The sequence below is a fragment of the Castor canadensis genome, chromosome 11, assembly GCF_047511655.1.
Source record: "Castor canadensis chromosome 11, mCasCan1.hap1v2, whole genome shotgun sequence".
Lineage (NCBI taxonomy): Eukaryota > Metazoa > Chordata > Mammalia > Rodentia > Castoridae > Castor > Castor canadensis.
In genome coordinates this window covers 116,499,573-116,525,751 of record NC_133396.1, presented here as the reverse complement: position 1 = coordinate 116,525,751, position 26,179 = coordinate 116,499,573, and the positions used below count along the sequence as shown (strand labels likewise).

The 26,179-nt window shown below is 34.6% G+C and overlaps 1 protein-coding gene across 1 annotated transcript in view; it reads left to right on the top strand.

Annotated features, from left to right (window-relative positions):
- The window catches only part of Spata17 (spermatogenesis associated 17), a 203,674-nt gene that overhangs the window by 22,468 nt on the left and 155,027 nt on the right, over positions 1–26,179 (top strand). Inside the window, exons 4-5 of the mRNA XM_074048977.1 lie at positions 9,640–9,690; positions 20,005–20,108. Of these exons, the coding sequence (XP_073905078.1) occupies positions 9,640–9,690; positions 20,005–20,108 (155 nt within the window). The remainder of the gene's footprint in view (positions 1–9,639; positions 9,691–20,004; positions 20,109–26,179) is intronic.

Genomic DNA, 26,179 nt, shown 5'->3' with positions numbered 1-26,179 from the left:
TTCTTTTTCTCCCCCTCCCTCCTTCTCTGCTTCCTGGTCACTAACTTGGCTCCTCCATGTCCTCCCACCATAATGGTCAGCCCACCAGGACCAGAAATGGAGCTGGCTGACCATGGATTGAAACTGTGAGCCAAAGTAAATCCTTCCTCTTTCATTTGTTTTCTTGGGTTTGATCACAAAGTATCTGACTAACACAGGGCTAAAACTTAATCTTTGGTAAGGAGCCTCTTCTGAGAAGCCTTTCCTGAGACCATTAACTAACTTCTTGGTGCTTAAACTACAGTAGATATTTTAATTTTGTTTAAAATGCCTTTCATGATATATGCATATATATATTTATTTGTCAGTGATTATCTGTCTTTCTAGATGGTGAAGTCTTTGCAAGTATGTACTGTAGATTGTTCATTTTTGAATCACCAACATTTTAGCTAATGCCTAGGAACACTTAACAGTCAGTAAACATCTTATAAAGATACGAAATTGGTAGAAACAAACAATGAGCCTTTCTTCATAATTGCTACAGGACTTTCTACTAAATTTTGTTGTACAGGTGTAAATAAGATTTAAATAAATAAGTAATAGTTCCAAAGTGGATGAAAAGTTACAAATATTTATGAATATATTACTAGCATATTTGTAATTAATGTCATTAGAAAGCAACAAAACATTACATGTGCCTTTGTACTAGTCATTGATAATTCAGTACCTGCTATTTGACAGCATTTTGCATAGACTTTTCAATTTATCTATCATGATGCTTACTGAAAGTTAACTATTATGATACCCATTCAGCTAGTTAGGAAACTAAAGCTCATTCACTTGCCCATGTGTATGTTGTGCCATATTTCATTTACATAGCAACATTACAATTGTTACAAATCTTTTCACATTGTGTGACAATTGCTAATTGCTACCATTTTCTGCTTGGCCTTCAAGACCAGAGATTGTGTGTCATTACTGTTGTATTCTCCTGCTATGGTGCCTGGCACCTAGTGGGCATTTAATTATTGTAAGAAGAATGAATACTAGTATTATTTTTATGATGTTATTGACACTTCCTTTATCAGATAGAAGATAAAAATTGAACCAAATCTGTCATTAGTCTGAGTCTATAGCATGTCTTACTTTTTTCCTCTGTCTTGACTTGATTTTGGTTAAAAGCCTAATGTAAATGTAAGTGTTTCAACTCAGAAATCAAAAGGCTCTATGTCTGTTTTTTCTTAACATTTTAGAACATTTTGAATAATTTGAGACAGCTGTAGAACCAATACCCCTTATCTCTAAATATATCGGTGCCTATTTTCTAAGTAATCATAGTATAATTATAAAAGTCAGGAAATTGATATGTGTACAAATCTATCTTCTGATCTAAATACTATTGATATTTTATTGATTGTACCAATAATATTATGGCAAAAACATATTTTCCATGGTACAAACTAGAATTTCACATTGCACTTAGTTGTTAGGTCTCTTTAGTATTTTTTAAACAAGAACCATTAATTCAGTAGTCTCTCTTTTCATTTTGTGTCCTGGATATTTTTAGTTTTATTGATTGATTGATTGATTGATTTAATCTATTGATTGATTGATTGATTAATGGTATAGAGGATGGAATCAGGCCTTGTGTAGGCTATCAAGCATTCTACAAGAATTATATCCCTGGCCTCATTTCCCTAGTATTTTTGTAATAGGGTAGTTATTTTTCAGATTATTTCTCACTTTTGGTTTTCTCATGGTTCTTCACTATCAGACAGAGGTTATGCCTTGAATCAAAAATACATCTCGAGGCATCATATTAGGAGGCACAATTATGTAACTTTGTCCAATTATTTTAAAAAAATTTTTTTATTTCTTTATTGTTGTTCTGGATGGGGGTACATTGTGACATTTACCAAAGTTCTTATATCATACTTGAATTCGTCCCCTCACCATTCTTCTTTATCCCCCCATTCCCCATTTCTAGAATAGTTTCAACAGGTATAATTTTTCCATTTATATACATGTGTACACAGTATTCTCATTGATTGTTCATGTTAACTTTGACTATTTAAAATGGTGTCTCTCAGGTTTCTTCATCATAAATATAACTATTTTTCTCTCATGAGGCAGACTCCATATGTATCTTCTTCCTCATCAAACTGTGCTATACTAGGTTTAACATCCAAGTTCATTCTCTGGGGACTCTGACTTCTGGGCCACAAAAAGGGAATGGAAAATTTTTACCAGAGCTAGTATAGAATTCTTAGAGTCCAGTCTCCTCTACAAATGCCATGAAACTTACCCTTGTCACCTCCTAGGAGCAAAAATACTATACTTTTTCATTTCAAAAGATTAATTCCCAGCTCTTTCTCAGGTATGTGGATTCTTTGATCCTTTCCTCATTTTTCTACTAACACCATGTCATTTACTAACCTAACCCCTACTCTCCAGCATAATGTCAGAACTGATGTTTTAGGAAAACAAAGCTAAGGATAGATAATCATGCCCAAAGCAGGAGTGTGTGAAAGTGGGGGACAGGAGAGGAGATAGTTAAGGCTAGGCTAGGAAAATTCCAGGCTGGGAGTGAAGATGGGCCACCTGCAAGAGCCCTGGTGCCAGAAGAAAGACTCTTCACTCAAGAGAAAAACTACAGGTGTATATTCCTTGGTTTTTGTTTCATTTTTGTAAGTTGTGACACTTCTGTGAGTCAGGCACAGACAGATTAAGAATTTCTCTCTCTTCAGTTTTGGCCAAAGTTGTAAATAAATTCATTTTTCCATTTGTATACATATTATGTTCCTTTCTTTTAATATGACCTGGCTTTCATTTTGGATCCAGAGCCTGGTCTTATGGCCAGGCCTCCAGTATCAAAATGACCTGATGTTTTCTTTTTTTTTGACCTGATATTTTCTTGGATGGAAGAATGGAACATGAGTTGAGGATACTGTGAGACTCTCCATTAATTACCCTGTCTTACACACACAGTCTCACATTTTGTCATAGAATAATTTTTAAGAGATCACCATTTGCCAGATTTGTCTGTTCATTTTTTTAGGCCAACAGTTGTATACAATAATAATAATTCTATATAGTACATGGTTACAATATAGAAAGAGTGGTTCAAGATAGTGATTGTAAATTGTCAATATAGAATCCCTCTTTTAATGAAAAGCTTCACAGTATTTTTAGCTGTATATGTAAAACAGGTGTATGCTATGAAGCTATTTTGGAAGCTAGAGAAATACGACTGTTGAGATTCCTTTTCTGTGACCTCTATTGTCACCTGAGCCACCAGAGCATGATTTGAAAGCCACTGATTTAATTTGCTTGTCTCTGGAAGGATCTCTGGAAGAATCACAAAGAAACTAATGATGTTAATTGCCTTCAGGGAGGAGAAATGAGTAGTTGAGGAGTAGGGGTGGGAAGGAGGCTTTTCATTGTAAAGTCTTGTGTGCTTTTGAATTTTGAATAATGTGAATACATTATCTAGCAAATAAATTAATTTAAAAAGTCAACTTAAAATAAACTTCCCCCATCAAGCACACACACACAGGCACACGCACACACACAAAAGTGCATACCACATACACATACACAGAGGTGGATAATAAGTGAACTCCTGAGGACTTAAGGTAGTATCTAAATATCAAGGAAAGGATACTTGAGTTGAGCCTTGTTGGAAACAGCACGGATGAAGTTTTGAATTTGGGAATGAGCTTGGCATACTGAGAAACGATGAGTACAATGAGGATGTTGACCCACATGACACAGAGTTTGGAGAAGAGCAGAAAGGTGGGTTAGGAGGTATGGGCAACCTACATAAAATAAGTTCCTGTGTTTTTCGAAGAACTTTTTGGTTAAAAGCATTTTTTTGTATCCTTATTTTCCTATTGGTGTTTTGTCAAGTAAAATGTACAGACGGTATCTTCCTTCATTCTATAGATGAAGAAATGAGGGCCTCGGGCACAATATGATGTGTCTAGGTTCCCCAGCTTCTGATCCAACACATGCTAAGTACTGAATACCTTCAGAATGTCTTTCAAGTACTCCAAATCTGCTTCTATGAGCCAGAATAGGTTATGTTCTTTCAACATTATTTACCTCTCACCTGTTCCCCATCCCATTGATTTTGGGCTTGCCCACAGGTTGTGAGTTGATGATACATGTGTCAGCATATGAACGGCATACCTTGCATCTGAGCTGTTCCTTCAGCCTAGAGTCATGTGTAACATGGCTACAGTGAGCCTTAGCTTGTATGTCATGAAAGTGAGAAATAAACTTTTTGATTTGCAACCTACTGAAATGTATTTTTTATCTCAGCAAAACTGATTAATATTTACCATGATAACAAAAGCAAGTATGTTCATAAGAAGTACTCTGAATGGGAATACTTCGTGGGGTTTACCAAACTACATTTTGAGCTTTTTGAGTTTGTGATGATAGGACACCTCCATGTGGTGATAATCTTGTAAAGCATTGCTGCAGAATGTCTGGTGCATCATAATTATCCTTCTACAAATGTTTGTTAAACTGAGCTGTTGGGTAGGAACTTAGAGTAAGTATCAGAGCTGGAGAAAAGATTTTATAGTCCTTGTTACAAGATGAAATGATTTTCTATCTAATTAAAAAGGTATCTGAAGAGTAGAGCAGAAGGCCAAGAACTGATCCTCGCAGAATACATTGCATGGGATTTAGCAAGAAGAAAGGAAGTGAAAATAGAGACTAAACACAAGGAAAACAGAGGGATACCCGCTATCACAAAGACCAGGGAGAAAACGTGAAAGATCCTTGGAAGTGTTATAATCCAACAGAAAGATGACTGGGATGAGACAGGACTCCTAGATCTCCTTCTAGAGATGTTATTGATAGAGAGACAACCTTCCTCGAAATGCCACTGGACCAGACTATTTTTATTCAGAGTTCAGTGACACTACATAGTTTTTCAAGTCCTAAACTTTAGTGTCCTACACTGTATTAACCTGTAAGAACAGGACTGATTCAACCTTCTTTCTTTTTTATTGTTTTATTATTCATATGTGCATACAAGGCTTGGGTCATTTCTCCCCCCTGCCCCCACCCCCTCCCTTACCATCCGCCCCCTCCCTCTGCCCCCCCACCCCCTCAATACCCAGCATAAACTATTTTGCCCTTATCTCTAATTTTGTTGAAGAGAGAGTATAAGCAATAATAGGAAGGAACAAGTGTTTTTCCTGGTTGAGATAAGGATAGCTATACAGGGCATTGACTCACATTGATTTCCTGTGCGTGGGTGTTACCTTCTAGGTTAATTCTTTTTGATCTCACCTTTTCTCTAGTTCCTGGTCCCTTTTCCTATTGGCCTCAGTTGCTTTTAAGGTATCTGCTTTAGTTTCTCTGTGTTAAGGGCAACAAATGCTAGCTAGTTTTTTAGGTGTCTTACCTATCCTCACCCCTCCCTTGTGTGCTCTCGCTTTTATCATGTGCTCAAAGTCCAATCCCCTTGTTGTGTTTGCCCTTGATCTAATGTCCTCATATGAGGGAGAACATACGATTTTTGGTCTTTTGGCCAGGCTAACCTCACTCAGAATGATGTTCTCCAATTCCATCCATTTACCAGCGAATGATCCTTTTGGTCTATTTCCCCTTTTATTAGTATGGAATGTCCTTCTTTATCTCGTTTAATCAATGTAGGTTTGAAGTCTACTTTGTCAGAGATAAGTATTGCTACTCCTGCCTGTTTTCGGGGGCCATTGGCTTGGTAAATCTTCCAACCTTTCATCCTAAGCCTATGCCTATTCCTTTCGGTGAGATGGGTCTCCTGTAAGCAACAAATTGTTGGATCTTCCTTTTTAATCCATTTTGTCAAGCAGTGCCTTTTGATGGGTGAATTAAGTGGATTAACATTAAGTATTAGTACTGATAGGTATGTGGTGATTCCTGTCATTTAGTTGTCTTAGTTGTTTGAAGGTTTTATTTGACCACCACCTCTTGGGTAACTAAGATTATAGGCTTGAGCCACTACACTTGGCCCAGACTTGTTTTCTTAATAATAAAGGAATAGGAGAGATGAATAAGTAGTAAGGAAAATTAAAAGTTTATCTTTTGAGAAATTACAATAGTTTGTCATTCTTGCATATGTTAACATTGAGTAACTACCATATGCCTTGCTTACTGAACTCCATACAAACAAACATTAATGTAACAATCATTACTCAGAGAGGAAAACAAAGATTAGAAGAACTTTTATACAATTTTAAAGTGTCTAAATATACCTCCTAGAGAACTAATGGAAATGCATAGTTTACATATGATTTTTGAGTGCTTTTGAAATTGTGATAAAGTAGATACATAATAAAAATTTTCACTTTAACTCTACTATCAGTAAGTATAGCCTTTAGTACCTTCACATTGTGATGTAACCACCACCACTCTCCATCTCCAGAATTTTCCATCATCCCAAACTGAAACTCTGTACTAATCAAACAATAACTCACCAGTTCCCCCACTATTCTACTTAGTGTGCCTTGAATTTGACTGTTCCAGGAACATAATTTAAGTGAAATCATACCATATTTGTGTCACAATTTGGGGGAGGGCACTTTCAAAAGCATCTGAGCTAGAGAATTGCAAATTAATGTAGTGCCAATCAATAGTTCACTTGAGAATAATATGCTGAAATCAAATGACTTTCTATTGTAAAAACCAGTTTTTGTCTCTAAACTAGGTCCTTTCCCACAAGACCAAGGGCTGGTGGAGTGACTTAAGTGGTAAGAGAGTCTGCCTAGCAAGCCTGAGGCCCTGAGTTTAAAATCCCAGTATGGCCAGAAAAATCCAATAATAAGACTAAGCACCAACTGAGTAGTAAAGGGAAGTTTTATTCTTGACTAAGAGTAGAAGTGGGAGAAATACTCTCAAGTTAATTTCTCAACCCTTGGCAGTCAGGAGGTTATAATATAGAGTAAAAGACGTGAGGTGGGGTGGACAGGCCATAAAGGCGGGTAATACTCATGTTTTTCTCTGGGAAGCGCAGAGATGTTTCTAGAATTCTTGGGCTGCCTCTTTTCACTCTTTGTCTGGTTCTTTCCAGTTATCCCTATGGTCATTGCTACTTTAGAGGTCACATGCAGTCAGTCTGCAGCAAACTTAGATCCAGCCACCTTTGGCTAGCCCACCAAGAAGAGCATCTGGTCTGTGGGCATCCTGCCCTCAAAGATAAACAAGATTAGAGTGAGGTAGAAATTCAGCAGATCACCAAGGAAGTACTCAGGGTAACATTACCTTTTCAATGCGGAATTCAGCATTCTTAAGCTCAAAAGCCATATCTCTCTTTCCCACTATTCAGGATAAAATTTAGCCTTTTATACTTTTAGGAATTTTACTTATATTTAAGATTTATATACTTTAAGCAATAAAATGTATATAGCATTACTGTTAGTCCCTTTTATAAAGACTGTCAGTTATGTCCTAAGCACCTTAATTAGTTATCTCTTTTTTTAATCTTCACAACAACTCCATGAAGGATACGATGTCCTGCTTTGAAGGATGGAAATCAAGACTGAGATACGTATAGTAACTATTCCAAAGGCACACAACTGGTATAAAACCAACTTGGGGCCTGGTGGGGGGAGGTGATTGAACTCACATCTGTGACTCAAAATCTCACATAATGTCTGTATTTTAAAATTATCAGCATAAATTAATTGTCTGACAGGATTTCATTGTGACATTTACAACCTGCATATCATGTTTTGAGAAAATTCACCCTATGTTACACTTTCTTAATGCCTCCCTTCTTTTTATAGGTTTTGTTGAGTTTCACTGTGCCATTTTCATACATATTTATAATGTACTTCTATAATATTCACCCCCTACCACTCTCTCCTTTCTCCCTCCTCCCATCCACTGATCACCACCCCCACAAACAGTCCCCCTTTTGTGGTCATGTCGTATGATATGTATTTTTAGGTCTAGATGCCTCATTCGAACAAAAACATGGTATTTGTCTTTCTGAGCTTGGCTTATCTCACTTAACATAGTGATCTCCAGTTCCATCCATTTTCCTGCAAATGACATAATTTCATTCATCATTATGGCTGAATTTTCTTTATCTGATCATTATTGGACATCTAGACTGGTCCCAATTCTTGGCTATTGTAAATAGTGCTGCTATAAATGGGTATGCAGGTATCTCTTGTCTGCATTCCTTTGGATATACACCCAAGAGTGGTATAGCAGGATCATATGGTATTTCTATTTTTAGTTTCTTTAGGAAACCATCTACATTTAGCAAAACACTGATATGATAAAGATGAGAAGCATTTCTTTTTCTGAGCCAAAACTTTTTGAAATATATAATTTCCATATATTTTTCTATATAAAAATATTTAGTGTCAATGTCAGCTTCAACATGACTTGAAGAAACATATTAAAATAAATAGTTAAATCACCTCAAATTATCTCTTGCCTGCTCTAAGGAAGAAAAAGAATTGAAAATGAAGCAACACCATTGTATTCACTTGTAAATAACATATTGCAGCCAACTGTTTCTTAATTGCTCAGACTATTGATAAATAATCTAAGCCGGCTGCTCTCTACAGACAATTTGCTTTGGATCAGACCAGGCAATTCAAACAACACTAATTACAGGGAAACCTTTTATATGAATTCCTATTTGTCATGGGGAAGAAAATCCGTTGATAAAGAGTTAAAGGTACTTTTTTTTTGTTTCTGACTTTTGTCTGAAACATAATACTGGTAACCTGGGCTGAAGTTATATTAGTTGAATGAATTTTGATTGGATAAAAATGATAAAGGACTTTATTGAAAAAATGTGTATTTCCTTGCTTTTACTGCTTTTTGTACTGTTGTAAAATATGCTAATTTTGTATTTTTAATTAAGAGATAGAACAGATGTGGAAACTATGTAAAGCAACATTTTTAGTGAAATAAGCTACATTGCTAAATGATTTTTTACTATAACAGAGATTTGTATACTAATAGAGAAATGTATCTTTACCAGAAAGAAACTAAGTCTTTAGGAATTCTTCACTCTATCAAGGGATTTGCTGTAACACGATATCATCATATTTATGATTTTATGGAGTTAAAATGAATATTAAGTGAAACAAAATTCCCAAGGATTACTCAGGAGGCAGCTAAGTACATAACATTTTGCATAGATGGTTGGAAGGCACAATTTTGCTCCATCACTGCATCCATATCCTTGAACGATTTAGACTGAAGACAGCATTTCTTTGAATTTTTCATTAAACCAGACGTCTTGAAATATGAATTCCTTTTATGTTTCTGTGAGTTTTGGCTAAAAGAACCCCAGTGAATAAATCATACAATACTACGTGTCACCAGCACTTGTGAATATTTCTGCTTTGTTATTCTATTCTCAGTAGAGCACCATTGATTATCAAACTCAGCGGAGAGCATTTTATGATCATATATCTCCATTAGCTCCTAGTTTGACTACCATAGATTTTTCTGGTTAAGCTTGCATTATGTATTAGGAAGCCTATCTCTTCAATACAAAGTTTGATTTCATTTTTCTAAGCCTAGATATCTTATTATGTATTATGTATAAAGATTCTTATCTTTTATATGTAAAAACAGGCTGCACTGTCTTTGTGTAACTGAAATGTATGCCATCTTTTTTTTCTTGATTCACAGATATCATATTATACTATGAAGATGAATCTCTACAATGCAATGGCTGTCAGGGTAAATATTTCCTCACTTGTTAAACAAATGAAAAGTCAATTGTGCCCTGAATTCGCTTTTAATAAAATGAGCAAAGCAGAGTAATGCAAATCTGATTGATATGCTAATGATAAAGAAAGAAAAGAATACATGGTTAAAAAGTTAGTTATGCTAAATAATCTTGGCAGTATTAAAAATTAGTGTAAAATGTAAAATATATAATTATAAATGCTTATGCTTTAGAATGTTAAATATCTCTGAGTCATAACTAGAGAAAGACTAAATATTAATGAAGCAATGTATTAGTTTCCATTTGTCATACAGAATATTGTGATAAATAGACAAACAGGTTCTGGAATACAAGAATCCTACCTACTACAAATCAATTAGAAATTATTCATATGATTTAACAGTAATAAAGTCAGTTTCCAGCTTAGTTTTATTTCTGTCATTTCTATGTTCATTTTTTTGTGCTATTTTTCTAATTAAAAGCTGAGTTTAGCAATTATAGGGTTTGAACCTGGTTTCTGCACAGATTTGGTGAATGGGTACAACAAAAATATTACTTCTTTTGTTTCAAACAATATGGGAATGGCTTAATTGCTAAACAATTACAAATGGAGAAATTTCTTAAGGGAATTTCATTAGTGTTCTTAAAACCTATATTGCCTTCTTATAGTCTCTTTCATTAATCTGTTGTAAAGAATGGATTTGGGGTGAGGCAAGATAGTATATACTTTGTGAAAGGTCTGTGTTGAACCAGGGCAACCAAATTAACATTATTTTGATTGTGTATACTGCTTTTGGAAGGGTTGTATTCCTGTACGAGTGTGAGAGTACTGGGGCCTAGCTCAAGTCTCCAGCGTCCCTGTCTACCTCTCTGCTCTTCTGAAGTTTATGAAAAGAAACAAACAAGAGAAAAAAACAGATCTTCCTGTTTCTTCTGAGCCAGAGGCAGAAACTCCAGCTGCAGTGTTTCCCTCTCTCAGTATTAGTCACATACAAAAAGGATTTAATTTTTCCCTTTTTAATGGGAATGCATTCTTCTGAAAATTTAGAGAATACCTAAAGCAGTTAATGACCAAAGCCTTACACATCCCCATGGATCACAGGGGAGATCACAAAAGGAGAGCTTCCCTGCCTCTGGGTTACCAGAGAGAAGCATAGAACTCAGTGTTAGAAAAATGTCCCAGATCTGCATATTGAATTCTGATCTGCTTGAACACTTGAGGTTCCTTTTAACCTAGGTTTACCTAAGAAACTCACATTAATATAAGTCATTTGGAACAGCTGAGAGTTTTTTGGGTTTTTTTTTAACTCATTTCAATATCACACATAAAAGCTCTACTTCCTAGTAGTAAATGTCAGTTTATCTTTGATTAGCATCAATAGACAATGTTGAGTTTTACCTGAGCCCTATGATCCTAGAAAACAAGATTAAAAATTTTTGTGTTTAGGAAACAAACATCTCACTGCCCCCCAGCCTCCTCCGCCCCAAAAAAACCACAACACCCTTCTCATGTGACTTAGATGAGACACCCTGATACTCAAGGCCTGACACATCCCTTCTAAATACCCAATCTTTACATCACAAATGATGATTATCTGATCTTCTTGCTCCCACTGATTAATTTGGACAAAATGTTTGTTTTGCTAAACTGTGATTTAGCTTCTCTTCTTCCCCCAGGTCTGGAACTTTGGCCAGCATAGAACATCTTTTCAGCTGACTTCAGGATAAAGCATTTTCTGATACATTCTTCAATCATACCTCCCTTTCATCCTACTTCCTCATATCAGATACTTTCTACTCTTGTTTGTATCTTTGTATAAAACAAAAACTCTTTTAGTCTGACTCTTGAAGTTCTGGCAAATCTTATGGTCAAAATGTTCTCCCTTTCACTGTTGTCCACCTCTGCCTATTGCAGTAGTTACTTCCTCCCTCTCCCATTGCAATAATCTTTCCAGTAAAGCCTGTCCTTATGAAATCTGTATTATTTATTTATTTGTTTATTGCAGTATTGGAGATTGAAATTAGGGCCTTCTGCTTTCTAGACAAGTGCTCTACCATTTGAGCCACCCCCAACCCCGCAAGTGGATTCCTTTTTTTAAAAAAGTGATTTTATTAGTATATAATAGTTGTACAGGGGGATACATTGTGATATTTACATATGTGTTTAAAATATATCTTAGTTGAATTTACCCCATCCATCATTCTCCTTCTTACCCCCGCCCCCTTCTTAGAACAATTTCACAGGTTTCATTCTTCTGTTTTCATATATGGATACAAAATACATCCATTATATACACTCTCATTCCCTTTCTTTCTGCCCACCCCCTCCTACTAATAGCCACACCCAGAAAAGATTTAGTTTTCCCTCCTGCCCTTCAGTTTTTTAATTTGAGTATCTATTGATAGACCAAGGGGGTTTCACCTTGGTACTTCAGATCTCTATATACCATGCTTTAATCAAATTAACCGCCTCATCCCCGTTTCTTACTCACTCTCTATCACCATGGTCCCCAATATTTAACAGCTTACTGTACAGTGTAGTATATTACATTAATATATAGATGGATTGTTTCAATATTTTTCATTCTCTAACATTTTCTTTATCTCTCCCACTTCCTGTAGCTTTGTAAGAGATGAGGTGTCTGATGTTTCTAAATTGGGAAATCAGGAATGAGGCTCACTTACAGGCCAGAAAGTGATTCTCTAGCAAAGATTAATTTTTAGCATTAGTTGATCACAGTGACCGGTTACAAGAACTGGATTTATTTATAAGTGAATTTTGTTAGATGTGCTTGAAAATTTTTGCTGTCTGCAGGAGTCATTGAAGAGAACACTGTATGGTCCATATACTGTTCTGTTATACACATCTGATGATTATACCCTAACTGGGTGCCAGCAGCTGATGTTTTACTTCTAGTACCTACAACTCTGCCTTTTCAGTTCAAAGTTACCAAGTAACTACCCTAGATATGATTCAAATGTAGGTGGTTGTGAGTGTCCAAAAAGATAACTACCAAAAATCTATATGACCATTAATGTTCAAACAGATATTCATATATGTACAGATCATGAATAGACCTTCATCTACAATAGGTAAAAAAGAAAAAAGCTCATCCTAATTTGCCACATGAACTGAACCAATTGCAAGTTATGCATTTGGTACTCATTGCTAGCATGACGACTAAATCATATTCAGTTGTCAAAAAGGCTAGTGGAGCAGAGGAGTTCTAGAAATTTATTTATAGTCTACCCTAAATAGATGGCCATACTTTTGTAATGAAGAACAAATTACATGTATGTGATTTTTTTATGTAATAGATATTAATATCCTCATTTCCTGCATTTATTTTTTAGAGGGTCACCTTTTCTCCAAAGGATTTATGATCCCCCCCATTCCTCTAGAATTGATCTCGCTTGCTTTTTATTTCCCTATTTTACCATTGACATACTTTTGTTATAGAACTTGTAACATTTTATTATCCTTACTAATTTGCATGCCAGTCTCTACCCCTCCACACACACTGTAAGTCCTCTGAGGCCCAGATCCTGCCTTCATCTTTGTATCTCTAATGCTTGACTTATGGTAGGTGGTTAAATAAATATCCCTGAATAAATCAATGAACATGGGCCCATTTTTTTTCTATCTACAGAGTTAAAAAAAAAAAAGTCCTTGGCTTAAGTTCTTTTTCTCTACAACTCTGGGTGTCCTTGTTGGAAATTATTTAAGCCTTTGTTGTGGTATCTTTAAGCCTTTTTAAATTACCTGATTAGGTTATGTGGTATAGGTAAACTAAACATGGTAAGGTGAAATTTACTTAGTAATCAATTCACCAGTGAGTGGAAGGCTTCATAAGAGTTAAGATCTTTCCTAAGTTTTGTAACACAGGCAGATTTGATAGAGGTTTGCTATGGCATATGCTGCTGTCAGAGCCTATAGTCTGTCTCTACAGAGCCCCTGTTGCTGACTTGCTACTAGGCCAGTGACAGTCAATTAATACAGCAGTAAATTGCTCAGTAAATTTTTATCTAGCTCCAGGGGCCCTCTTTCTCCTGTGTCTTGATGTGACATTTTATTTCCTTTTTAGTTTTCAATTTGACTTTATCCCAGATTAGGGTTCTGTTTTTGCTTCAGCATTTTAGCCACTATTGTGTACCTAATTTGCTTCCTAATTTTATTTTCATTTTTTCTCTTTGAACAGCTTTCAGTATCATACAAATGCACAATCTAATTCATTTCCTCAACTCATTGCTCTCCTGTCCTATCTAGATAGATAATCATGTATTTTCTTACAGTGTGGCACTTCTGATGCCTGTGAGCATATAGGTTAGAACTTGGCTGTCACCCGCCAAATACTAAGGGTATAAACTCAGTCCTAAAAATACAATGTTAGATGAGGACAAGAATTAATTCATGTGTGAGAAGCCTGTTTAAAAATATCCCCAGGTAGCAAAAAAAAAAAAAAAAAAGTGAACATTGGTGGAATTATTTCACTCATCCTAAGGTCAATTACTTGTCTTTTTTCTCTAGCACCTTGACTCATGGTTCTCAATATTTAGTGTTTTCTTTTGCTTGTGGTTTTTACTTACTGGTTGATCTCATCCATGAGTCTCTTGTATGGAATGACACCAATCTTATACCTAATTCTTCCTCTTTATGGGAGAAATAACCTGAAACCAAGATTGCATATGTTCACTTGAACATTGTCACTGAGGTGCCCTCTTTCCCAGTTGAATGATTCCGGATTCTGAAACTTGTTATCTTAGCATGAATATACACAGCTGAAAGATACCCGAATGTTCTTTAGTCAAACTGACTGCCAGTGAGAGCTGTGTGTCTCTGAGGCCAGGCAATAGAAAGATAGCCATGCCACCTATTCCTAAAGCTGCTCAGAACCATTGGCGTGTAATAATGAGTTAGCATCTGCATAGCAGTCACTACTCTTGGGTACCATTCTAAGTATTTTAAATATTGCAATTCTTCTTTACAATTGTAGCAACCAGCTCTCTGAGGTAGGGATCATTATGATTACAATTTGAAAGAAGAGCAAATGGAATTATAGGATGATAACATACCCAAGGTCTTTTCCTGTTTTCAAAATTTGGATGAGAACACCTATATGAAACCTGCACCAAGCTAAGATCATAGGAGAAGTATATTATTCATATCCTGGTTCCTTAGAAAACTGACCCGTGGTCCTAATAATTCATGAACATCCTTGCTAGTATATACATTTTACCCAGGGACTTTTAAATTTAATGATAATTAGAAGAATGAGTTGAGGCATGCCAGTTCAGTGTTCCATGCTTCTTCTTTTAGATAGAATTGAATGTTTTAGGATGAAATTCCTCACCATATGAAAGCATTTTTAGGTTCTGACCATTACTTAGTCTCATTACCAATATCAGGAATTGTCATCCATTATGTCTCTCAATGAAACACTTTTCTTGCTACACATTTAAACAAGTCACAGAGAATTTTATGATCCAAAATGGTTTATACCTCTACTGTGCCTATTTTGGGCTCTGAAACATTAATGGAATAGACAAAGGGCTCTAACTTTATTAAAACCTTAGGAGCCCCACAAAATTGTTTACTAGGACCAACATCTTCAACCTTGATCCTGCTCTCTCTAAATTAACTTTCTGAAAATACCAGCCTCCATGAACTAAACACACTGGGGATAAATAATTTGGCACAGCCTTTGAAAGTTAGTAAAAGTAAGCTCTCTGCTTGTAATTCCTTTGGAAAGCCTGTGTTGGGTCATCTCATACATCTCGAGTCCTCTTTTGCCTGTCTGTCCTAGGACAGCTGGAGCAGTATCATAGGAATGGAAGTGCTGGTATGTAGCATCTCAGAGAGCTCTCTTATGAAATATGCCTGTTGTACCTTCTCCTTTCCATGTCAGAGATTTATGAGGAATGAAAAAAATGGCAATAGTCTGAAGCTTACAGAGTTTTAAAAAACTACAGATGTATTAGATTGTTTCAAGTAGAATTCCTTTTACCCTGTAATCCTTGTACATGTTAATGGTTAATCACACACATTTACTTGGTAAAACTCTACAGGAATCTAGAGAATTTCAACAGATTATCATTGCACTTATATTAAATAACTTAATTTGATTTTAGTATCTCCAAAACATTTCAGTTAAGATTGAAATGCTCACTTTATGGAAATTAAAAATTGTAGTAACAGAAGAATACTAAAGAGCACTAAAATAAGTTTTCAAAGTATATAACTTGAATGATTAATTTCTCCTTATATTTATGAATATACATATAAAAATTTTAATTTACAAAAACGAATGTAACTTGCAACATCATCATTTTTATTTGTTTTCCACTTGTGTTTAAAATATAAAAAGAAAAAATTGTATAGTGACTATACTTGAAAGTTGTCATTAAATATGTCAGATACATAAAGACTCACTTCAATCTCCTAAATTATTTATAATCTTATTCTCATATTTATCAAACTGTGAAATAAACATTTATGTCTAGAATAATGATCTTCAAGATTAAACTAGTAATATTTTTGTAAAAAAATACTGAAAACCCTTTATATATTGGACATTGTGTTAGAGTTATGTTAAGACTATGTGAATACAGAATGAATAACAAACTGTCTTATTCACACAAAGAAAGGTATCCCAAAATTTCAGCCTTGGGAAGAGAGGAAGGGACCATCTAGACAGCTTCAAGCTTTTATCTAATGATGGTTCCATCACCCTTCACAAGAATATTTTTTCCTACTCCTCCTATTTCTAGTGTCAAAATCATTGTGAATATCTAAACAGATTATAGAGAAAGGAAATCTAAAGCAGAGTGTGGAAAATAATATTAAAGAAAAGAAATTACATATAGGATTGTTATCAAAAATGTTTTGCTAAAAAATCTGGTTAAGCTTTTTGTATATACATACTATACACAGGCAAATATATTCTCATATATGTTATATACTTTCCATATGTTTACATATATATGTAGTTTTGATGTAATAATGCAGTGATACCATGAGTAAAAAATTTGTGTTATGTTATTATTTTTAACTGTTTTTAATCTCCCTATCTATACTTTTCTGTGTTTATTGTACAGTGTTCTGGAATGTCAAGCTGGCTGATAAGTAAAAGTGGAATTGAGAATAACTAAGTCCTAATTCCACACTCTCATATACATGTGAGCATCAATACTAGGTGGATTGTCACCAATGAGTTGACTTCTATGACTTCATTTTAGTTTTAGGAGAGTTTTTTTTTTTTCTCTCTTCCAATGGCATTACGTTTACTACAGAGTCTCAAGAATAAAAACAAACCTAGTGGAGGAAAATCTTTTCTACAAGCAGATGGCTTTTAAAATATCAAGGTTTTGCCATTTGTTTTAGTGCTTAAAATAAACATTATTTATAAGACCACTTACATTTTGATGTTACTTAATGAGGAATATGCATCATTGATTTGACTAGCTTAAGAGGTCATTTAGAACTTGCCCGTTAACAAGCTGTAATCTGCTGAGCACACAATGACTTTGTTTAAAATTATCTATTCAGAGCTGATCGATGACAGTAATTGTTTTATACCAATCACTTCTAAAAGTTGCTAATTACCTTGAAGGGCAGGAATCTGGCCATTTTTGTTATTATTTGTTTTGGAAGTCATAACCTTGAAATTAAGGGAAAAAGTTATTAAAATTCATTCTGCCTCTTGAAAGTATTTTTTTTTTTAAATTAAGCTTGCTCACTAGTACTGGAATATCAACAGAAAATTTAGGCAAAATGCAAGACATCATTTGTGCCTAAAACAGGAAAGTGTACTAGAATCTTCACTTATACTAACTGGCTTTGGTTTGGGCTCCCTATAATGTAAGAAACTAGTATCTTTAAAATTAGAGAACACATTCTCTTTCTCCTTATGCAGTAAGATGGCAGTGGGAGAAACATGGGCTTTTTAGAGTAAAATAGATCTTGGTTTGTATCCTGACTCTGCCATTTGCTTTTCCATAACCTCAGTCTCTTCATTTTAACATGGAGATCATGCCCTGTGGACAAGGATATTGTAAGAATTAAGGTAGTTAGCCCAATCTCTGCACATTCATGAAGCTCAATAACTTTCAGATCCCTCGCTTCAGAGATGGCAGCTTCTTCACGCAAACGCTTAGCTCCTTCCTGCTCTTTTTGAATACACTCACCTGGCACAAAGCTATTTAAAGACTGATTGATTATACTTTAGCATAGAAAAGTTTAATCTGTTGCCTTAGCCTTCATTTACTTACTATACTCTTTATTACCCAGCTGAAAGTAAAAAGTATTGTCTTGGAAAGGGATTTTAGCCTGCCTTTGGGTAGGTATGGAGGATGTTAGGATATCAAAAGTTTCCTCAAGAGCACACCATTTGCAGCCTCTTCCTGGGTGTGGTTGGTATTGTTTTCAGTAGTTGCTAGGCATTGAAGGGAAGAAGCCCAAAATGTTGGCTTCTTGTTTCAGCACAGATTTTTTTCAGTCAGTTTCAGTTTTTGTCCTTGCAGATCTCTGTTCTCAGACATGGACATACTTAGTGGGGAGTGGTGGCAGACACCTATAATCCCAAACCTCAGGAGCTGAGGCAGCATGATTACCAGTTAAGGTCCAGCCTGATCTAGATAGTGAGACCCCGTTCCACTGCTCTAGTATTAGCTAGTCATAAGCCACCAAGGTCATACTTCTCAGTATTCTAGCATGCATTTTTTTAATATTTTCGGGTGCATGTAATCTTACTTTATTTAAAATTTGTTGGTATATATTCATCCCAGAGGTAGTCCCTTCCTTAGCACTATTTGATATGCCAATATTTTCCCCATGCAGCTTAAGCCTACTAACTTGTATTGCTGAGGATAAATTTTTGTGGTAAATGTGTTTGCAAGTGTTTTCTTCTTTAATAAAACTATTACTATCTATCTATGCAATAAAAGTATACAGAACCATTTAAAGCCATCCAACCAGCTATGTGACCTTAGGCAATTATTTAGCCTCTCTAAGTATTAATTACCTCTTCTATCAAATGAGAGACAAATACAGGTTCAGAATTAGAGTAAAACCGTTTCTATTATTTAATGATTCAGTATTCCACTTATGAATATTTTAAGCTAAACATCTTTTAGCTAAAAAAGCATAGGCTTTGAGGATAAAATCCATTGAACTAGGGCCTAGTCTCACTATTAGCCTTTCCTATTTAAAATAGGAAAGAAGACAGGTTCTAGCAAACTGTGTTAAAACTGGAAAGACTCCATGTCCTAGAGAAGAATTCTTCATAATATATTAATGAGCATCGGACTTCAGGAGATTGATTCTCGTGATTACTGGGGCTTTATAAGCCATCTAGGAGCCCACTTAAGTATGTTATATGACACCCCCAATACTCCTCTCATCTGAAAAAAGACCCACATTAGTTATATGTGCTGGTAAAAATAAAACTATTTGAATTGCAGTAGGTGATATAAAAGGGTGATAATTTCAAAAGAAGTTTTCATTAATTGAAAATTATATTTCACTTCCTTTCCAATTCTGTATTGTAATGGCTAAAGAATGGGTTTGCTGAACTTCTAATATTTAATTTCTGCATCTATCACCAAGAGCTGTGTAATTATCTGAAAATGATGTAACCTATTTTTGTAGCCATTTTCTTATCTACAGATGAGATAATAAGGGTGTTTATCTTATAGAAATGTCCTAAAGATTAAAATGTATAAATATGAGCAGAGCCATTAGAATAGTACCTGATACCTAAGAACAATAAGTGTTAGCTGTTGTTATTGTTGTTAAGGAATCATTAGGATCTCATGATTAAGACAGAAGACAGTGTCTGGCATGGTGGTACACACCTGCAATCCCAGGACTCAGGAGGCTGAGGCAAGATTATCACAAGTTTGAGGCCAACATGGGCTCTGTAACAAGAGCAAAACAATAATTTGTTCAAAGATTTTGATACCACTAACTTTTGAAATTCCATTTAAAATTTTATTTCAATGAGATGAAATAAAATCTTCAAGCCAGTTGGCTAGGCAATGGGAGAATCATTTGAGTCTTTTAATTGCTAATTTTATAGTTTAACATTTTATAAAATAATTATTTTAAAAGAAATTGTAATAACCTACAATTATATTTCATCTGTAATATTTATAGTAAATCTATGAGTGCAACCTCCGTTTGCAGCTAATATACTGTTGTAGTGGAAAGGCCTAAGACTTTATTTGATATGAGCTATCAGACATAATTACCTTGATTTTGAAGAACTATTCATGTTTCTAATAAAAGTATTCAATGGCATATTTTATCTTCTTATTTATACTAATAGATTCAGCGACAATGGCGTGGCTATCGGATTCGGAAATACTGTTTTAATTATTATTATTTGAAAGAGTACTTGAAAGCTGTTTCAGAGACCAATGATGCAATTAGGTGAGTAATATAATCTACCAGTGAATATTCTATGGTTACTCAATGCATGTGGGTCATTACCATTCTTAGAAATGCTTTCTAAAACTCAGGGATATTTTTGGCAAAAGTGGATTAATAGGGTATATATATGTGATTCTATTTACCTTAAAAATGTATAATTCTGCATTAGAATACCCTGTATGCTTGACAGTAAATTAGATTTTTATGAGGTAACATCTTGATGCTATGCAAAATACTTTCATTTTTATAAAATCATCACATAATGAGGTGGGTTTATCTATAAAATGGTTCTCCAGATGAAACCTTGGGAAACGTGCTCAGTAGCATGAGCTGGCTTCTCAAAGAAGAGAGTGCCATGGAACATATCAAAAGAGGCTGCCCTACTGTCAGTTTTTATTTTTAAAAAACACCTAGGAAGATAGGATCTGGATTTAGGGTTAAGGATATCTTCTATAGATTTAGGCAAAGTAAAGGTATCACAAAACTATTCAATAAGCCTTTCCAAAGCTCTATGTGTTAAATTTCCATATTTCTATTCTTTTGTTTTTGGTTGTGCTGGGGTTTGAGCTCAGGGCCTTGTGCTTGCTAGGCAAGTGCTGTACCACTTGACACATCCCAAGCCCTCATATTACCGTACTTTAAAAATAAGTTTTTTCCAATTTGGAGTCTTCTTAAAAATCTAAGCAAAGATCTGCCATATGATCCAGCAATTCCACTCTTGGGGATATACCCAAAGGAATGTGACACAGGTTACTCCTGAGGTACTTGCACACCCATGTTTATTGCAGCACTATTCACAATAGCCAAGTTATGGAAACAGCCAAGATGCCCCACACGGACGAATGGATTAAGAAAATGTGGTATCTATACACAATGGAATTCTACTCAGCCATTTTCGCAAGAAAATGGATGGAACTGGAGAACATCATTCTGAGCAAGGTGAGCCATGCTCAGAAGACCAAAAATCATATGTGCTCCCTCATATGTGGACTTTAGGTCTAGGGCAAATAGAGCGATGTGGTCGAACCTGTGTCACATGATAAGGGGAGAGCACACACTGGGAGGTAAGAAACCCAAAACATGATAGTATTTGATGTCCCCACTGCAGAGGAACTAATACAGAAACCTTAAAGCGACAGAGGTCAATATGAGAAGAGGATCAGGAACTAGTGAAAAGGTCAGTTAGAGATGAATCAACTTGGGTTGTAACACATTTGTACATGGAAGCAATGCTAGGAATCTCTCTATATAGCTATCCTTATCTCAACTAGCAAAAATGCCTTGTCTTTCTTATTACTGCTTATACCTTCTCTTCAACAAAATTAGAGATAAGGGCAGAACAGATTCTGCCTGGAAGTGAGCTGGGAAGAGGGGGAGAGGGAGGGGGTGGAGATAGGGGGGAGAAATGGCTCAAATAATGTATGAACATATGAATAAATGAATAAAAAATATGTTTTTTCCTCTTGTGGTATGTATCATTTTAATGACATATAAGTAACTGTATGCCTATAATACAGTTAAATAAAAAAGTAAATTGTAATTAATGATATTTGACATTTATATAGTAGTTTTCACTTTGAAAATTTGTCCATGCATTTTATTTTACTTTGAAAATTATTTGAACTAGATTCAAAAAACAAATGACAATAATTTACTAAAAAGTTTTTTCTGAGATCATAAAGTAATGAATTAGAAGATATTTCTGAAGCCTAAACTCTAAATTTTTTGTATTTGTTGAGGATATAAAAGATCTAATCTCTGGAGATTAAGAAGAGAGAATTTGAATGGAGTGTGGTAGTGGACACTTATAATCCTGGTGCTCAGGAGGGTGAGTCAGGAGAATCTTGAGTTTGAGGCCAGCCTGGGGGTACATAGTGAGGACTAGCCCAATATGGGCTATATAGCAACACCTTATCTCAAAAACAAAAAACGTAGTAGAGAATTTGTTAATTTCTTTGGAAGGAGCAATAAAGGTTCGGAAGAGCTTGAATAGAATTTACTTAATGGAAAAAAACTAGAAAACTGAGAAACATGTGGTCTGCAGAGGACTGTTAATTTCTTCTTGAGAAATTTCATTTTAGAGACCAAGTTGAGAGTGTCCAGAGGAAGATGCTAGCAGAGGAGAGAGAGAACATGAGGAAGCACTTATGTCAGGGTCTTACAAGTGCCAAGCCTGTGCTTCCATAAATGAATGAAACGTTTGCGTTTCAGGGCTCTTACGTGCTTCACTCTAGTTCAAACCCTGGAGAGGATATGGTTGTCAAGGGAGGTGACAGGTGGAAATGGGTTTTGGAAAGGCCTGTATCTTCTGTTTGACAGTTATTTCCATCAGTCCTCGTGTTCATCCTGATTTTAATAGGAGTGTCTCCATTCCCTAGAGTCTGGTATATCTAGGCTGACAATATGTTTTAGCACAACGTTTGTTATTATAATAGAGAGCTATTCTTCCAGTTCTACCTCTCAGCTTTTTAAACCAAGAATGGAAGTTGAATGTAACGAAAGGTTCTCTATTACTCATGAACTGTTTCTTTCACCTATTGACATGTATTCAGGTATCTTTTATTAGTAGATACGATAATATTAAAACATGAGCTTTAAAATTTTTTCTGTGTTCCAGGAATACATCTATAGGCCATTCTTAATTAATCATTTATCAGTAAATTCTAATTGTATTTTATATAGAAAACTTACATCCACTTTTATAAGCACAATTGGTTAAAATTTCCTTGTGTTGTAATTGTCAAGCCTGGTATCAGGTTTTGCTATGTTTGTCAGATGAGTTAATGGCATGGGGACACTTGTTCTTTAGAAGTTTCAAAGAAATGATTCATAAAATGCTGTTCCTAGAGCCTTTTGAAGGAAGTATATTTTTAACATTTCAAAACCTCTTCAAGTTCTTGTAGCTCTATTAGAGTGAATTTTATTTATTTCCAGATAATTGCTTAGTTTGTTTTTAAAAACCCTGTATTCCAAAAATAATTCATGTCCATTGTAGAAAAACTGAAAAATAAGACAACTTAAACAAAAAGGCATCTGTAATCTTATCAGTCAGAAATAGACACTCTAAACTTTTTGATGCCAGGCATGGTGGTACACAGCTATAATCCCAGCACTGTAGAGGCTTATGCAGGAGGATTGTGAGTTTCAGTCCTGCCTAGGTTCCACAGTGAGACCCTGTCTCAAAAACAAAAACATTTTGATGTTTATTTTTCCAGACCTCTGTCACTTAATAAGTGTATGACTTTGGGCAAATTCTGTAATTTTACTTTTCCTAAATCTCTTAGTACAGAAAGTAGATCCACTCTATAAGTTTATTGCAAGCATACATGAATCAGTATTTATGACATACTTGAACTGTACCTGGTACAGTATATGTGCTTAATAAATGTTAATTAACTTGTTTCTATATTTATACAAGTATCACTTACAAAAATGGCTTAACCTATTGTTAACCTATGGTATCTCAATTTGCAAAATATTGTGAACATTTTCACGTAAATACATATGCTAATATTTTTAATAACAGCTTTTTTAGAAGATAAACTCTTTGTTAGAATTATAAGTTCCATTTTTGTTTCTATTTTTAAAAATGTTGCTGTATTCGCTCACAGATCCTTTAGGTGAACTTTCCTTTATTTAGTTCTTTCTTTGCCTTTATTACTGTGTATACTGTCTGTAGTAATTAAAGCAATTAGGCTGCTGCCTGTTTCTGTGTGTGATGTTGTACACATTCCCTTCCATGTATTTTGATATGTAGCGTTCTCATGTTTTACTTCCATTTTTATTACCTCTTTGGAATTCATTTTTCAATTTCTAGCTCTTGTTTTTTTCTTATGGCTCACTCAATTTGGTACAAATATTACTTTGGAATTTTTTGAATTTTTCACCTTAGATACTATTTTCTATCTTTTAGAAAGGCAAATAAATGGATTTTAGTTTTCCATCCATGCTAACTTACTGCATTTTAATTGAGCAAAGAAATGTATACCTTTGCCGTCTTAACTGTTATATTCTTGTGTACTTCTTGTTTCTGATTTTTCTCTTTTCTTTGATACATAGTCCACGATTTATTCATATGAAGTTTTCTTTAAACTTTATACATATTTGGTCCGTGACCCTTCTCTGCCTCTGAGCATCACTCTCATTCACTCTATGGTCAGTAGAGTTAGGACACTCCTTATCTGAGTGCCCAAAGACTTTCATGCACAGCTATTTATTTATAAGCATATATAAAAATGTCTTTCAGTTTTAGAAAACAAAATTACATCATGCAGACTGTTCTTGAACTTGATTCTTTTTACTGATAAATAAAAGTTTGAATATTATTCTATACTTTAGGAACTTCCTTCTATTTTTTAATATGTCAATCTCGAATTCTATTATATGAATAAATTGTAACTTCTGCAGTCAACTCTCTAGCAACTTTTAAATTATTTTTTACATTTCACTATCACAAAAAATAGAGCTACAGTAAATATACTTCTAGATATCTGGGTTTTCCTGAGGTCTTTGTTCTCCCATACAAATAATGTAATATCAGCTAGTCATGTTCTTCAAAAACTTTTGTAAGGAATTTGACTGAAATTTTACCAAACATATTAATCAGTTTGGGGACAAATGACATTTGTACTGTGTTTAGTTTGTGATTCAGCACATTTCTCATTTTACCCTCATTTAAGTCTTCAATGTCTTTGACTAAGGTTTCAAAGCTTGTTTATCATGTGTTAAATTGATTTCCAGGAACCTTGTTTTTGTTCTTTTATAAAAAATAACTCATTTTAAAAGGAAAGCTTATAATACTGTACCAAAAAGAACAGTAACTCCTGAAATGTATTCAGAGACAGTTTCTCAGAAAGTTTCCTAAATTTAATAAATATTTTTAATTTTCAGCTACCACATTTTGAATTATATTAATAATGTAAGCTTATTACATGTGCCAGTTATCTTATATAATAATTATGAGAGCTATCCTGAAATCACTCACTATTTTGGTCAGAATTGCAAATTTATCTCGTTAACTCCATGAATGTTTGCTTTAAATATTGTCTCTCTTGTTTTTATTGGGTTCCTAAAATATTAAAGGTTTTATTTAATGACCTTTTTTTTTCTGTTAGGACTGGGGTTTGAATTCAGGGCTTCAAGTTTGCAAAACAGGTGCTCTATGCTTGAGCCACACCTCCAGTCCATTTTGCTCTGGTTATTTTGGAGATGGGAGGTCTTTATAACTATTTGTTCAGGTTGCCTTCTAACAGCGATCCTCCCATCTCAGCTTCCCAAGTAGCTAGGATTACAGGTGTGAGCCACTGGCACCTGGCTAATCTTCCTAAATAATCAAATTCTTTGTATTTATTTTCCATAATGATACTTTGTTTTTTATTTAATCTGATACTAGCCACACTAACATTCTTTTAAAAAACTGTTGGCTGATATATCATTTTACATCCTTTCAGTTTACATTTTTTCATATTCTTATATTTTAGATATCTCTTTATATTCCAGCTTACTGATCACTATCTATCAATCAGAAAGTTGAATTCATTTATGTTGAAAATTGGTATCTGTCTGTTTTCATATCAGCTTTCATGGTAGATTTTTTCATAGTGCTGTGAGCCAAACCTACTTTTATCTTATAATCTTTCTTACTCATTTTTATTTGTTGCTCTTTTACAGTCCTTTACTTCTATGGTTTTTCTCCTTTCCCATCTTTTGTATTGATTTCTTTTTTATTCAATCTCTTTCCACTCCATAGATTTAGGAAATAAACCTCTACTTTCATTCCTTTTATGATTAGTTTTGAAGTTTTATCTTTAACAATCTCTAAAGTTAATCAATATTGCTTTCTCAAATAATGCAAACATTATTGGAAGGGACTGGGGAGTGTTTTAATTTTCATTCCCTTATAGTATAATATTTTAGTTCCGTCTTATTTTTTAGCTCCATGAATTAAACGTTGTTATTCTTATTTTACATGAAAAATGTTTCTGCAGATTTATCTGTTGACTATTTCTCTTTTCCATTCCTCTTTCTTTGTATCATTCCTCCTTACATCTCAGTCTCATTTCTGAGACGAT